The 15,567-nt window shown below is 38.8% G+C and overlaps 1 protein-coding gene across 1 annotated transcript in view; it reads right to left on the bottom strand.

Moving 5' to 3' along the window:
* The window catches only part of LOC126156630 (V-type proton ATPase subunit F 1-like), a 93,512-nt gene extending 78,738 nt beyond the window's left edge, over nucleotides 1-14,774 (bottom strand). The window contains exon 1 of the mRNA XM_049916322.1: nucleotides 14,664-14,774. Within this exon, the coding sequence (XP_049772279.1) occupies nucleotides 14,664-14,774 (111 nt within the window). The remainder of the gene's footprint in view (nucleotides 1-14,663) is intronic.
* Between the last annotated feature and the right edge of the window lie 793 nt (nucleotides 14,775-15,567).

The raw sequence follows: 15,567 nt of genomic DNA, 5'->3' as shown, positions 1-15,567 counted from the left end.
GTTAACTTCCTCAGATAGCTCACAGCCTTTAAACCGCTTTTATTGTCTATCAGCACCGCGTTCATAGCAAATTAAAGCAACAACGTTACAACAGATGAACGATCTTATAAAATTAGAAATTATGCATATACATAACAGACCACCTTGACATTAGGAACTGCTCGTCCTCACAAGTTAGAGTAAAAACTTTGAGTAACGCTTCAACTAGCACGTCATATGATGCTACAGTTCTGAACAGGGACCTCAGTCAAGACCACATAACTTTGCCAAGAAAGAAATTAATTTTGTTAATACTATTGCTGGCAATAATGGCTACAAACAAGACGTAGTCGACCGAATACTTAGCAACAAAAGGGCAAATAAAAAATTTTCAACACTAGGTGACAAACTGAAGAATTATGAAGAGGGAAATGGGAAGTTTATTTCGATACCATTTCAAGGTAATGTGTCTTACAGGATTAGCCGTTTTCTGACTAGAAAATATGGTTGTAAAGTTACTTTCTCTACGAACAATAGTCTGAAGAAAACTTTAGTACATACAGTACAAACCGAACAAGATCCTTTCACTAATTCAGGCGTGTATAAAGTCGTCTGTAAAGATTGCTCTAGTTATTATATAGCGCAGATGGGTAGAGCTATTAAAGCCTGATATAATTGGCATCTATTGAGTAAGAAAGAGGGAAATTTCCATAATTCTTCATTTGCTGAAAACTTACTTATCTCAGACAATTCTCCGAGAGAATTAGAAGAAACCATAGCTTTACGTAAGGAAATAAAATGCTGTAAATTAGATTTATTAGAAGAACTTGAAATTTACAAACATCTTGCCAAGGAACACAGTAACATTTTGAACGATCAGTTGCAACTCACGAGTAAGCACTTCCTTGATGGATTTAAACCGCTGCTCACGGTCACATAATACGTACATACGATCTCCGCCAATGTCGATGAACATGTTGTTTTCCTCAAAAGATATTTTTCTACTGTTGAGCTCCTGACATTTCATATCACTGTATTTGATTTTTCGTGGCCTTATCAACATATGTTCATACAGTTGATATACCAAAAAATGGTAGTGGTACGTTTAACAGAAGATTCTCTTTTTAGGCTGTGATGTAACTTTTTGTTGTGATGTAACTTTTTGTTGTTATGCAACTTTTTGTTGTTATGCAACTTTTTATGTTGTAATGTAGCTTTATACATTCATTATGTCCTTCACCTTTTTGGTAACAGAGGTAAGCTTTGTTATCTGTTATCTTCTGCACACTACAGCTACGCGCCGTATCTCTGTGCTACATAAATGTGTTACAGATTTTATATTTAATCTAAACCTCGAAAATTGTAGCATTTGTTAGTGGCCGTCTGTAAGAAATTGTCATATTGATTTAATGTAGAATTATGCTACTTAACACCAGATAGACGCAGTTCTTGCGTGCATTTATAAAGCGCCACTGCTTTCTCATTTTTCTTATCGCTTAAGCTTCCAAAGTGTTAAGCTGAGGTTTTTCCCTATAATGAGATTGTTTAACTTATATTTGCTCTTCTTCCCCATTGCATTTGTATGAATGATCTTTGTGAACTGAACTCCACCTTCTGCACGCCGAATTTACGTGTATGTCAGCAAATCTGTTAATAATTTTATCCGGAATGTATATCTGTAATTTTTTATATTTTTATAGCCTTGTAGAGGAATTTCAATAATTATTTGATTATAAAATGCTGTTGTACGCCAATATTTTATCTTGTAACTCCTATTGCACCGTGTGATGTAATAAGTGAATACGTTTACTTCGCAAATATTTTCCTATAATAATTTATCATGTTTTTATAAAAAATTATTTTGTAACTGGTGTATATATTTGTAGGGCAAATACTTCCGAAGAAAATATTTCTACAAATATCGAAACCATGGTCAATGGATAATAAACCTTTATGTGCAATTGGTTGGCTGATTTTTCAATCTATTCTAATTTATTCAGATAGAACTGCTTCTCTTATGCCCTTACCTTTCCTATAGCCAATCTAATCGTCGCCTAAGGAATCCTAAATTTTATTTTCCATTCTTCCGTATGCTATTCTTCTCAGTAGCTTGTATCCAGGAATTCTACATCTACATCTACAGCCATTCTCCGCAAGCCACCTGACAGTGTTTGGCGGAGTGTACCTTGAGTACCTCTATTGGTATTGTGCGAAAGGTCGCGCACTGATCTTTCTGCCCTGTCTTAGAAGTTTCCTGGATGATATTTTTCCGAAAGTCCGATGGTACGTTGCCATTCTCATAAATTCTGCTCACCAACTTGAGTAGTTGTTCGGTTGCCGATATCCCCAATGATTATAGAAATTCCAATGGAGTGATGTCTATCCCTTGTGCATTATTTGATCTCATGTCTTGAAAAGCTCTTTTAAATTCTGACTCTAATGCTGAATCCCCTATATCTTCCACATTCATTCCAATTTCTTCTTGTAACACGTCGCCACACAAGTCCCTTCCCTCACATACGCCGTCAGTGTACTCTTTACATCTATCCACTAGCGAGGTGGCTCAGTGGCTACAACACTCGACTCATTCGGGAGGACTATAGCTCAAACCTGCGTCCGGCCATCCTGATTTACGTTTTCCATGATTTTCCTAAAACAATTCCGGCAAAGGCCGCGATGATACCTTTGAAAGGGCGCGGCCGACATCCTTCCCCATCCTTTCCTAATCCGATTGGACCGATCACCTCGCTGTTTGATCCCCTCCCCCCAGATCACCCAAACAATCTATCCCCTCTCTTTTCTGCATTTAACAGTGGAATTACCATTGTAATATTAGCTGTCTTGCTTTTAATTTCACTGAAGATTGTTTGAACTTTTCTATGTACTGAATCAGCCCTCCAAACGACCATTTCTTCTTCGATTTTTTCTTATCTCTCTTACAACTATTTAGGCTTAGCCTTCCTGCACTTCCTACTTATTACATTCCTAAGGGATTCATAATGCTGTCTTCCTGCCTTTCCCTACGTGGTTTGTACTTCCTTCTTTCGTCAAGCAGTTGAAGTTTTTCTTCTGCTTCCGGCATTTCTTCGCCGTTACCTTCCTTGTTAGCCTATGTTCATCTGTTCAATATATTTATTGCCATTTTTGAAGATATCCACTTCTCTTCAACTGGAATGCCTCCTCTAGTATTCCTTATCGCGGTATTCATATTATTACCGAATTTCATACCCGGTTCATCATTGCTTAGTACTTCGGTATCCAACACCCTTCTACTACGATTCTGCCCGACGATTCTGTTAAACGTGAGCCTCCCTCATCATTATAAATTGTGATCTGATTCTACAAGTGAATCTTGGTAAGCCTTACAACTCAACATCTGTTTTCGGATTCTCCGTCTGACAATTAGGTAATCCAGCTGGAATCTTCCTGCGTCTCCAGGGCTGTTCCAGATATATCTCCTCCTCTTGTGATTCTTGAACAGAGTATTCGCTAATATTGTTAATACCGAACATAACATTACGTATCTGTCTGGAGTGTAATATTGTACGGAAGTGATAAGTGAATGGTAAACCGTTGAGACAAGAAAAGAAAAGCTACTTTTGAAATGTGCTGTCCCAGAAAAATGTCAAAGATCAGATGGGTATATCGCGTAATGATGAAGTACTGAATGTAAATGTGGCGCAAAGAAACTTGTTTCGCAACTTGACTAAAAGAAAGGATCGGTTGATTGGATGTATGCTAAGCCATGAAGGAATCGTTCATTTGGATATGGGTAGAAGCGTGTAGCTGGAACATTGTAGAGGGAAACCAAGACTTGTATGCACGTTCAGATGGCTGTAGGTCAGAGTAGCTAAGCAGAAATGAGAGGCTTGCACAGAACATAATATCGTGGACGGTTGTATCAAATTAGTCTTCGAAGTGAAGTACAATAACGAGAACAATGCAAGGGGGGCAGAGGATCTCTCCCCCTGTTCTTTCTGTGCATCGAAGAAGCAATAGAGGAAATAATAGACCGCTCAGGAGTGACATTATAATTCAAAACGAAAGTGTATCAGTGGTAATGTTCACTGGCTGGCTCTGAGCACTATGAGACTTAACATCTGAGGTCATCAGTCCCATGGAACTTAGAACTACTTAAACCTATCTAACCTAAGGACATCACACACATCCTTTTTTTGTTTTTGTTCCTAAAAACACTGAGTACTATGGGAAGTAACTGCTTAGGTCATCAGTCCCCTAGAACTTAGAACTACTTAAACCTAACTAACCTAAGGACACCACACACATCCATGCCCGAGGCAGGATTCGAACCTGCGACCGTAGCGGTCGCGCGGTTCCAGGCTGTAGCGCCTAGAATTGCTCGGCCACCCTGTATGGCCTTTTGTTCCTAATACGCCTTGAGGTCCCTGAAGACAGATATAAAACTCATTTAATAGTAACCCTTTTATACTTATCACTATCATTGTTGTATATGAAAGTGTCATTGCATTAATCGATTGCACAACAGACTCTTGTCTTTTTTCGCCTCGAAATGATAAAGGCCGTCGTCTAGCACTTCTTTCACGAAAGCTGACTGATTGACGTTAGACGTAGCAGATCTGAGGATGTCAGCAAGCTCCATCTTCATGTCAGCTAGGAAATAATGACATCTCCTCTACACTTTTACTTGAAGTAAACTTCGTTGTTTTGGAACTTCCTATACTGTATGATTTCTTGAATCTGCTAAGCCAGGTGGAAATCAGAAATCTTCGTCTCAATTTGGGGGTACAGTCTTGTAGATCTCCATCGCCAATTGTGCATTGCCTCTCATGAGCAGTTCTACATTGTTCATATATCAAGAAATCTCTCCTAAAGAAGAGTTGTTCATGTCATTTGTTCAAGTTTAGAGGTTTATGTTGGTTTTTAATGGGGGAATGGGACTTCGTGGCCAGCCTGTAGAGTTATTCTTTCGGATAGTTTTTCTTTCAAAGTTTTCTGTCTTTCATTTTGACGCCTAATTATTACTTTGTCTAAGTCTTTCTTCCATTTACACAATTCACAGTCAGATTTTGCGATGCAAAGCCGCGTTTGCACACTGATTTACGTTTAGTGTCAAACACAATGAATATGAATGCAGTTTTAACTCAAGTGTTAATGCTGACCCTATCGCAAAAGCAACTGGTAATTATTATGGGTAATAAATGAGTTGCAAATTTAAGTGAAAAATAACTCAGGATAATTGTTCCAGAGAAACTATCTACGAAAACTGAAATTCGGTTTACAAATTACGATCGCGCCGAGTCGTGTTACCTGCGCCATCAACATAGAAACTTCGCCTGCCACGTTGCAGTACGCTACAGCTCCAATACGGATGGACATGTCTTCAGTCATATGGTGAGCTACGAAGATAGCAGTTTTCAGCCTGTTTTTAAAAGTACTTTCAGTACGGTTTGGGAGCCAAAATTCTGGCAGGGTCTTCCTGTATAAAAATTTCACGGCGTGTTTCAACACGTCGGACTGCGCCTATCCCTTGTCACTAGCAACGCTGAATGTGTCATGTGGTCATATGTTGGGATATTTGAGAGCTGGGGCGGGGGACCACGTACGTTTATGCGTCTACACCACTGTATACCATAATATTTATAAATTACTAGCTTACTTACTTACCATCACTCGTAAAAAACAAACTATTGGTATACTCATATAAGCATATCCGAGTCAACAAGAGGTATATATAATTATCTATAAAGCAAGTTTTTTTTAACAACTGTCATATCCTACTTTACACCAAATAAAATATTCTCATTACAATCCGGTTTTTCCTTGTATATCTAATTTGTCATTTGTTTGCAGATACTGTTCCTTTTAGATTCTTCCATATTATCTCTGATTTACCAAATGACTTCCACTGTATAATATCCCTGTCTGCAAACGCTTCTAATCCTCTAAAACCTGTGTTACTACCTGCCATTACTGCTACACTCATCCAAGTACTACCTCCAAAAACTGGAACTACAGGTGCTGAAAATGCAAAGGACACGTTCTAAATAAGTGAGATATCCAATAATTTGTTGTTTATTTGGCGCGTCACCTGTAACAGAAAGCTATGCTCGGCAATGGTAACATATCTTTAGCACTGCAGAAGTTAACTAACTTACGTGTATTTTTCAGTGTAAGTAAGCTCAGTGTTTGGAGGTAGTGCTCGGATGGCTGTAGCATTAGTGACAGGTAGTCACGCAGATTTAGGAGATTTAGAAGTATTTGCAAATAGAGATATTATAGCATGGAAGACATTTGGGATATGAGAGATAAGAGGGTTACTTCAGAAGACTTAATCAGGGAAAATATCAGAGACAAACCACTAACCACACAAACAAGAAAGGACGATGTGTATATCCATATTTCACCTAAAAATGACACGATAATTGTAAGATAACGTTTTAGGGTGATGTAATGTAGGGGGAGAGTCAATTAAAATAATTTATCTCTCCAAAGGTCGAAAATAAATTCTCTTGGTGTTGCAGTTCTCTTGGGCATTCTGGGATCATCATAGCAGAAGGATCTTCAATCAGAATCACGGTGTTTACCTACCACGCAGCCCGCTACATAAACTCAGGGCGTGGCGTACTACCTGTAGACCAGAAGTAAATCTGTTACCGTGAAAGACTAACTTTGGAGAATTACGTCTCTCTTTGGTGAATATCAACACATACCAATTACGTCGATGACAGACCGAATATTTGGTTACATTTTTGTACATTCGGACCATCACCGGTATATGTCGATAAGCACTGATATACTTCGGTGGAAAAACGTGAATCCGATATCGGCAGGGAGCGACAGGTTGTAGCCAAATCCTTTGATCTGCAGGGACTGAGGTCACATGGCATCTATCTGTTATATTCTGGAACATTCGTTCGTCAGTCTTATGCAAGATTTACTAGTTCGCATAACGTTTTCCTAAATTTTATTTTTTAATCGGATACCCTAACCTGTATTGCACGAATATTGCAGTGAACTGTGATCTTTTTTAAAAACCTTAACATGCATTGATGGCGAGTAGATAAGAAGACAGAAGTTTGTCTTTTTCTCAAAAATAGTTCTCTGAAATACTTTCTGAAGTGGTTTCTGTCAAAATTTGGATTAACATACATTACAACGTTTGACGTCTTAAAAATTAATGACAAAGTTAAATTAACTGTACCATCAATACCAGTAGAAACGAATATAGGCTATTATGTTACCATTGATGAATTGTTCATTGTTCTATCTTAAACTCACACGACAACAAGCCATGGAAGAATAACACGTGTGCTTAAAAAATTGTAAGCTAAATACAAAATATTTCATATGAAGTTGTCATGTTGTATTTAAAATTATGTAAACAATTTCAAAAGACACATAGTGCGCCTAAAAGAAGGTGCTGTTGTGAAACCAATGGTCAGTTCTGAGCTAAACTCGAGATCTCAAATCGATCTGATAAGCATGTAGTCACACAGGGATAGCAAATATAAGTCCATAACGGTGTATCAAGACTATATAACGAAATTAGTCCAGTTACGGCATTCGAAAACTAAGACATCCGAAGAAATAGTGTATCACCTTCCTCAAATATTTTTAGCATTTGGTACCCAGCGATACTGCAATCAGATAATGGTTGGGAATTTTATAACCAAGTCATACCCGAACAATGCGCTATATGGAAAGATGTTGAGATGGGTCATACAAAGCCTCGTTATGGTCAAACATAATGTTCAGTTGAAAGGGCCAGTTAGGATAAACGGGATATGTTAATTGCATGGATAATCGCCAACGTTACAAATGCATCGTCAGATGATTTGCAATTTGTTCAGTTTGCCAACAACACTACACACCAAAAAGGAATGCACCAAAGTCCTTATGAAACCATATTTGGCGTTGAACCAAAAATAGCATCGTCACCTTTGTCTGACAAGTAAATTTAAAATATTGAAACTGAACAACATTTCGAAGAAATTGTTAATATTTTTGAAGAAAATTTCGGCAGTGTCCATACCGAAAATCATACTCGCGTCGAAAATATTGCAGGCGAACTGCGACTTGCCACGTCTGAACAACACGGGCTTATGTCAATAAAAAGAGTTGTCGCAGAGGAGAACCATCTACTGCAAGTATCCAAAACAGGGGCGTCCAACATTTTAGCTTACTTGGGCCGCTATGAAAAAAAAGTAGTTTTGGGACACACATAGCTAGCTTTACCGCAAAAAAAAAAAAAATGACGAGGAAGGGTGCTCGGAGGCATACGAGTATATTTGACATACAATTCATAGAATTAGTATGACATTCGACCTTCGATTTGGGAAACTGATGTATCAATATACGGTTCAATCATTGGGGTTACAATTTTCAGCCTGTCCTCAAGCTCTCAAGCTGTTATCTGAGATTTTGATTCTATTTTTACTCTTTGTGTGCTTTACAATGAAAATAGCTGTTCACAAACCTGCGAGCTTCCAAACAAAGATGACATATATAAAGCCTGACTGTGCAACATGGTTATTTATCTCTGGGCAGGTGTGGTTTGTAAAAGTCCCTTCATTTGGTGGTCAGACTGCAACTCTGTTCATTCCATCTGAAAATATTTTGGCAACGTGGTCTATCATCTTCAGTCACGGTATCAAACACGCTGGTATTAATGTAGTGTTACCCACTGTTAGTTCTCACAGATTGATAGTGGTTCCAAGGCCATGACTACGACATTTATCGACAAATACCGATCAGAAACGAGGGCTAAGTTTTCTTGAATGATGCTGCTGCCATTTGACTGTAATAATTTTTGGTTTATTGCTATACGATCCAGAGTTCGGCCTTAGAGCATTTTCAGCTACAAGAAACTGGAATAAATAATAGAAGAATAATTCACAAAAACAAGAACATGGCAGCCATAAAATGGCGTATAAATACCACGATTCTTTACTTTATTTATATGTCAAAAGACATCAGACTGGTATGAAACAAGAACTTGTCGAAAAAAAAAACATATATGGTCCTATAGACCAGATCTGTCATAGTGATAGTAAGAACATCTCCTAAACGCCTAATTATATCGCAGAATTTCATTTCTGGACTCTATAGCACAATTGTTATATGAAACTGCTATGCCCCACACGGTTGTGTGTGAACAACATTTGACATGGACATAGATGAAACGATCTTCCAGTGATTGCCTGAGAGACATTCCAGTCAGCACAATGCACTCTGTGGTGCATTAGGGAACAAGGTAGCTTAACTATTTATTTTTCTTGATAATTACGTTATCTTTGCTTACGCTGATACATAACAGTTTACAGTACATGACATGGAGGTTCACTATTAAAGCTCACATGCCAACATCGTGAAGTGTCTTATAGTAATACATTTGTAACGAACATGAAATTTCTATCTTGTAATACAGTTAATTATACAAAACATGGTGCACTATACAGGCGAGTAGTAATATGTATAGTTACAAACTGCAACAGCAGTATGCACATACTCCCGAAAGTCTCTCACGCCAGCACAGTCTACCAAGAAAACCACAGTGCAATAGTGACGAAATATTGGAGAGGGGGAAGAAACATGGATGCAGTTGTGGAGCCAGCAGAACATGAGACATCATTCAAACCTGATAGGGGTGGCAATGTTGTGAGTGGCAAGGAAGGGGGGTGGGGGAAATTGTTGGGAAGGGGGTAGTCTGAAGAAGTGTCTCCAAAGGGCTGGGAGGAGGAAACCAAAATTCATGAGATTCTCCAACTGAGATCCATTCTATCTGACGTATATAAATAAAACTTCTGCAGAGTCCATATTATAAAACATATTGGTGTACTAATAAAATATATGTACCCCTATCTATAAAGTGTATTATAAAGCTGCTTGAGTATGTGCTTCGTTAACATGTACACCACAATTTACAAGCGAGTAAGAAAATGGTAAAATTCCATAAGAAAATAAATGTACGATGCAAACGAAAATAAATGTACAATATAAATTTTTTTTAAGTGTAAAAGAAGAGATTTTTAGAATAACATCTGAAAGTTCGGTGGTTAAATCAGTAGATTATTCTTTAAACTGGTGACATCTGAGACAAGCTGTGTGTTGGAGTAATTTCTTTGGATGTTGTATTGTACCTATAAAATCAGAGGTTATATCTATATAATAATTTAAAGATTTGTGATAGTAAGGGTGGATTGGAATAATAGAGGTGGTAGGTGGAGAAGCGGTTATATAGTTTGAGAAAGCACATAAAGGGGGAGGGGGTGGAGGGATGAGGGATAATCGAGTATTTATAAAAAAATTGAAACACATTTACATATTCGAAACACTTTAAGCGACTGTGGTAAATATATGGGATAATGAAGTGTTTATAAAGTTATTGGAGAAGAAAATCACTTTCTGAAGACACATTTAACTAGCCATAAGAGGTATATGCAGATATATCCACATTTGCAACAATGTAACATATTAAGTGCTAAACCACACATAAAACATATTCGGTAAGAAGACACTGATGTAAGCTGATGTAAACAGGTGTTGTGACAGGGAAGAATGGAGAGGGCAAGATAACTAATGCTACAACCAAAAACAACTCCCAGTGCACCCACCTCAGGTTTAGTGTTAAAATGCCCAGTGAATAGCCCACCAAAAACTGAACACAGATCAAGCATGAAAACAAGGAGCACTACTGAACTACGAGAAAAGAAGCAAACCAGAAAAAGCGAACTGTCTAAGCTCGTGATGTCTAAATCGAGGTATATGCAAGAACCCGGCGTCGTTGTTGTGTGGCCACGGCTATTAGAGTGCAGCGCGGGAGACCCGCATTCAAATCCCCCTGGTGACCCATTTCTTTCACAAATTTCTGAACTGTCCATTCGGTCATTGACGTGTTTGTTCTGCTTCTGTAACCTTCTTATACTATACATTGGTTACGGAACACGGGTAATGTGCTAAGAATATCACCTTCGCAAGTAAATGTGATTAACAGTGACAACAGGCGTGACGCCGCATAGATCTCTCACCGAAAAGAAAACAACAAATCAACTAGTGGGAGCAATGTTACAACAAAGGGATTTAAGAGTCAAAACTTCCAAAACAGAACGCAAGAGTCGTAACATGTGCTGAACAAATAGAAGGTACGTACATCTGGAAGTCCCTTCGTTGCAACTCGTTGTGGAAAACGGACGTTACAACACGACAAAGACACAGATATGAATGCAGCGAACAGACACGTCAATAAGAAACACCAGATCTTCCCCTTCGCACTCCTACACCGTGACCACATAACCACGACGCCGTGTCTATTCAATTTCGCTCGATGTCGCACATCTCGGACCGTCCGCTGTTTCTATTTTGCTTCTTTTTCGTAGTTCAGTACACATTCTTGCTGTTTTCGTTCTTGATCTGCGTTAATTTTTTGATGGGCTGTCCACTGGCCCATACTACCACTAAATCTGACGGGGTTGCGATGGGGAGCTTCTCTCGTAAGTAAATGGAAAGTAGTTCAACATTTGGTATAACACTACGTACATCCACATTTGCAATACTTATATTTATTATCATGTAGTAATAAAATAGTAGTGGCAGCATCATTCCAAAATTTGCCATGACTGTGGCTCCAGCCAAATAAAAATTATTCAAGTGCCAAGTTGTTGCGACCAGACAGAACAGTACAACCGTGTTGTACAGAACTTTCTCTGTTGTGGGTGGGCTGTGAAACAAATGAGCATGATGAGCACTGTGGGCGACGAGGGGCAAGGGAAGCAGCTCCTGACACCACGTGCAGTGCTAATACATTTTGATTTGTACCGATCGTCTGCTATGGTAGAAATGGTAAGCGAAATTAAAAACGATTTCATGACAGCCCATTATAAAGACGATCATATTCAAAGGTGCTTCTTATTTGCAGCAATGGATATGATATCAAGTTGAGCCTATAGTAACGGAGTTATACTGTTAGGTAGTAAACATTGGTAGTAATTGCAATCCACATAATGATTTCTAGCTTGTACCGACTTCTAATGATCAGAACTTCACTGAAAAAGGTCCTTTATCACAACCGTACAGAAATAACACAGAATTTCCTTGTATTTCCATAAACAGATTTCATTATACGTCTCTAAATCTCTAGCTTTGCCGTTACAATTGAAACAGCCATAAGATAACAGACCAGCGCGTCTGCCGAATTGACTGGTTATAAGAACGAATCTCTGGGGATTCAAGTATAGAACGGGCGGTAATGTTAAGAATGGTCTGAACCAATTAGAGAATAGCGTCGTGTGACGAGTTTCAAATTGAAAATATTCAGTTTATTGTAAATTTAAACATACGGAATTGTTTTATGGAATGTTTGTTTAATTAATTAATTAATTTATTTTTTATCGAACGTGTGAAAGATGCTCACTTTTTGGGTTGCATTGAGACTTGTTTCCGATCGCATCCGGCTCGCGGATTACACACCCCTAATCTAAATATTACGAGGCTCAAAAAGAAGATTTTCTCCTGTTAAAATGGTGATACCGTACGAATACAGGTCCTTGATGTCTACAGTGGCTTCCATAAGACAGAAATGTGTTGGCGGTTGTTACTGGAACAGATGACACCGACTTTTACAAATTAGCAAACAAAAAGGTAATTTCCAGTAACTTTATACCTGAATCAATTCGTAAATTCTAAAGACAACTTACTTTCCATACATGAGATTTCTTCTCAAGAAATGCCGCTGAGAGGAGCAGCTGTCGCTGTTCGAGAAATGGAGGGCAAGGCCACACTGGCTGTCTTCGCAAAATGAAGTTTTCCGCTACTAAATGCAGTTGTAAAAGCAATGCACTCTTGTATAGTTCAAAGCATTACAGTTTTAAGTTGTTGCAATAAATAAGGTTGTATTATGTCAATCATTAAATTAAGTACGTTTATTATTGAAGAGGTTTTCTTTTCTCAATTATAATGCACTGTTCCCTTTAAGTTCAACATTTTATCTACATGTGGTATTACTTCAGGTTTCTCCTATTTTAAAGTAAGATTCAAAAATTTAACAAAAATATTTTTACTCAACGTTCACCATCAATGCATGGTTAATGCCGACATTTGCTGGTGTAATTGAGAAGTATGGATATTTAGCAAATATTTCGTACATGCACCAAGCGACTATGTGAATCTTCACGTTCTCCACATGCGGCTGCGTGTATCTTGAGATCTCCAATTTCGGTCTTCCACGGTAAATACCGATTGTTGGAATTGCCATACCGTACACTAAAACTAACTTTTTGAGAAATATGTAAGAAATAGAGGTTTAACATTTGGCAATGGGTTATATTGACTGATTACATAAGGTAGCAAACCAATGTGGCAATTGCGTTCGCTAAAGATAAAGTAATTTCCAGAACCGAGATATGTGGCCGCGTAGTGAAAGATAAATGTGTAGAACAGGGTAAGAAGTGGAATGTGCAATTAGATTTTAGCTGTGTTGCAATTCGCAAGCAGACCATCGCCAAGGAACTCATGACGCATGTTACTCCCAAAGAGCATCTAAAAGTATGCGGAAAATATGACTGTAAATAACACTGCTGGTTTTTTAAGTCTCAGCAATTTAAGCTCTGGTAATAAGACCCAACCTAGCCACCAGTTCCGCAATCGGAACGTACTACGAAAGAACGTAGAAAGTATGTGACAAACGCATGAACGTATAGCTATATCTCCAACGACAAACATGACTATAAATCTCTTTCTTCTTATTTTACTCGCAGAAATGGATTTTAAGAAATTTTTATTCCAACAAATCCCCTCTAGTTGATATATTTCCCCAAGAGACACTGTGACTGCGGCGAATCAAATCTAGTTCTTACATTACAATGAAGAAGCGCTACCTGAGTCCTCGCTTATCGTTGCCAACATTCATTCCGTTCTGATAGTTAGCAAAGTTTGGCAAATCGGTACTTGCGGTTACATTTTTATATTTAATAGTAGAGATCTCTGAACCTTTAGTATTTCCCACTATTACACATATATCTAGCGTACGTCAAATCGAGTTTATGACACGTCCCTGCGCTGTATCAGTGTGGTTTGTTTTCCCGTTGAAGCAGTATTAATTTGATAACTGACCTTCCTATTATTTGGCTGATCCTGTTCGGCAACATTCTACCAACTGCATCAAAGAATACTAGCAATGCTTCCGTAAGGCTCTTGTTGTGTATACAAATAAAAGAAATGACGGATAGGGTGAGCAGCAGTCTGCAACTGTTTCATGATGCTGTTGTGTACGACGAAGTGTCGTATTTGTGCAGTTAGTTCTTGAGGACCGCACGAGTTTTTGGGATCACAACCTGGTCGATTGAAGGAAGATATCGAAACAATTCAGAAGAGTGCCGCTATACCGGAAAAGCTGCTTGAACTCAAATGGGGGCCCCCGGCGGAAAGAAGGCGTTCTTTTGGCGAAATACTATGGAGTGTACAAAAATTACATTTGCGACAAACTCAAGAAAGATTCTACTGCTACCAACATATATCTCGCGTAAGGACTGCGAAGACAAGATAACGGGAATCAGGGCTTATACGAAAGCGCATTGACAATCATTTCTCTTCACTCCATAAGCCAGTGAAACTGGTATGGGGATGCTAACAGTTCAAGGTCTCCTCTACATGCATCCTATGACGGCATGCGGAGTATTTCTGTAGACGAAGACGTAAAGGAAACTCACCTTTGAGGCGGCAGCGGTAGCATCATGTGACTTGCGACTCTTCGTGTCAAAGACCACTTTACGAGGCCCCGTAGCCTTCACGAGAATGTCAACTGGGTCCGGCCCGTCCATGCTTCTCTTCTCTTCCTCGTCCTCCTCCTCCTCCTCCTCCTCCTCTTCTCTCTCTCTCTCTCTCTCCCTCTCTCTCTCTCTCTTCTCGCTCTCCCCTAGACGGACGTAGCCACTGGGCTCCTTGTGACAAAAGACTCTGAATCTTCCTCCAAAGAGCTTCTATAGCATCCTGTATTGTACCAGGCACACCGCGACAGAAAGTAGGTATATCTTTGATGTGAGCATTTAGATGCTAATAATGGAGTTTTTGTTGCCTACATTCGTCCGATAAAATGGTCATCTGGCTACCACAGTCTAATACATAGAGTCACAACTCTTCTGCTCAGTTTTGTTATGCACTGCAACAGCAGCGCTCTAAGCGTGCAGAAAGATACACTTTACATAAGATACGGATGAGTGAATGTAGTATCGCTGATATTGATTTGTAACATACTTCTTACAACAGGGAACTTATGTAGTGGCACGAAAATCGAGAATAACTAAAAACTTACACCACATTTGTCTTTCCTTAGTTTCCTAAGTAACCTGGGTGGTATGGAACGGTAAATTACAGGGCAGTATATTTACGACTCTCTTGTAACCTAAAGGCTGGTATATCTGCTAAGCAACATGATTTTTCTTCAATAAACTTCCAGTCAAAGCGGTGAGTGTGGAACATAGGAAACTTGTCTGGCGTGTAGTTCCTTACCAAATAAGCCACCACTATTATGCTTGAAAGTAAAATCACGCAGGCGTCATAATAAGACGTTAAAAGTACAAAACAGTTTCCCAACACAGAAGAAACCAGATCCAT

Source organism: Schistocerca cancellata, chromosome 2, assembly GCF_023864275.1.
Source record: "Schistocerca cancellata isolate TAMUIC-IGC-003103 chromosome 2, iqSchCanc2.1, whole genome shotgun sequence".
NCBI classification, from domain to species: domain Eukaryota; kingdom Metazoa; phylum Arthropoda; class Insecta; order Orthoptera; family Acrididae; genus Schistocerca; species Schistocerca cancellata.
This window is presented reverse-complemented; position numbering and strand designations above follow the sequence as displayed.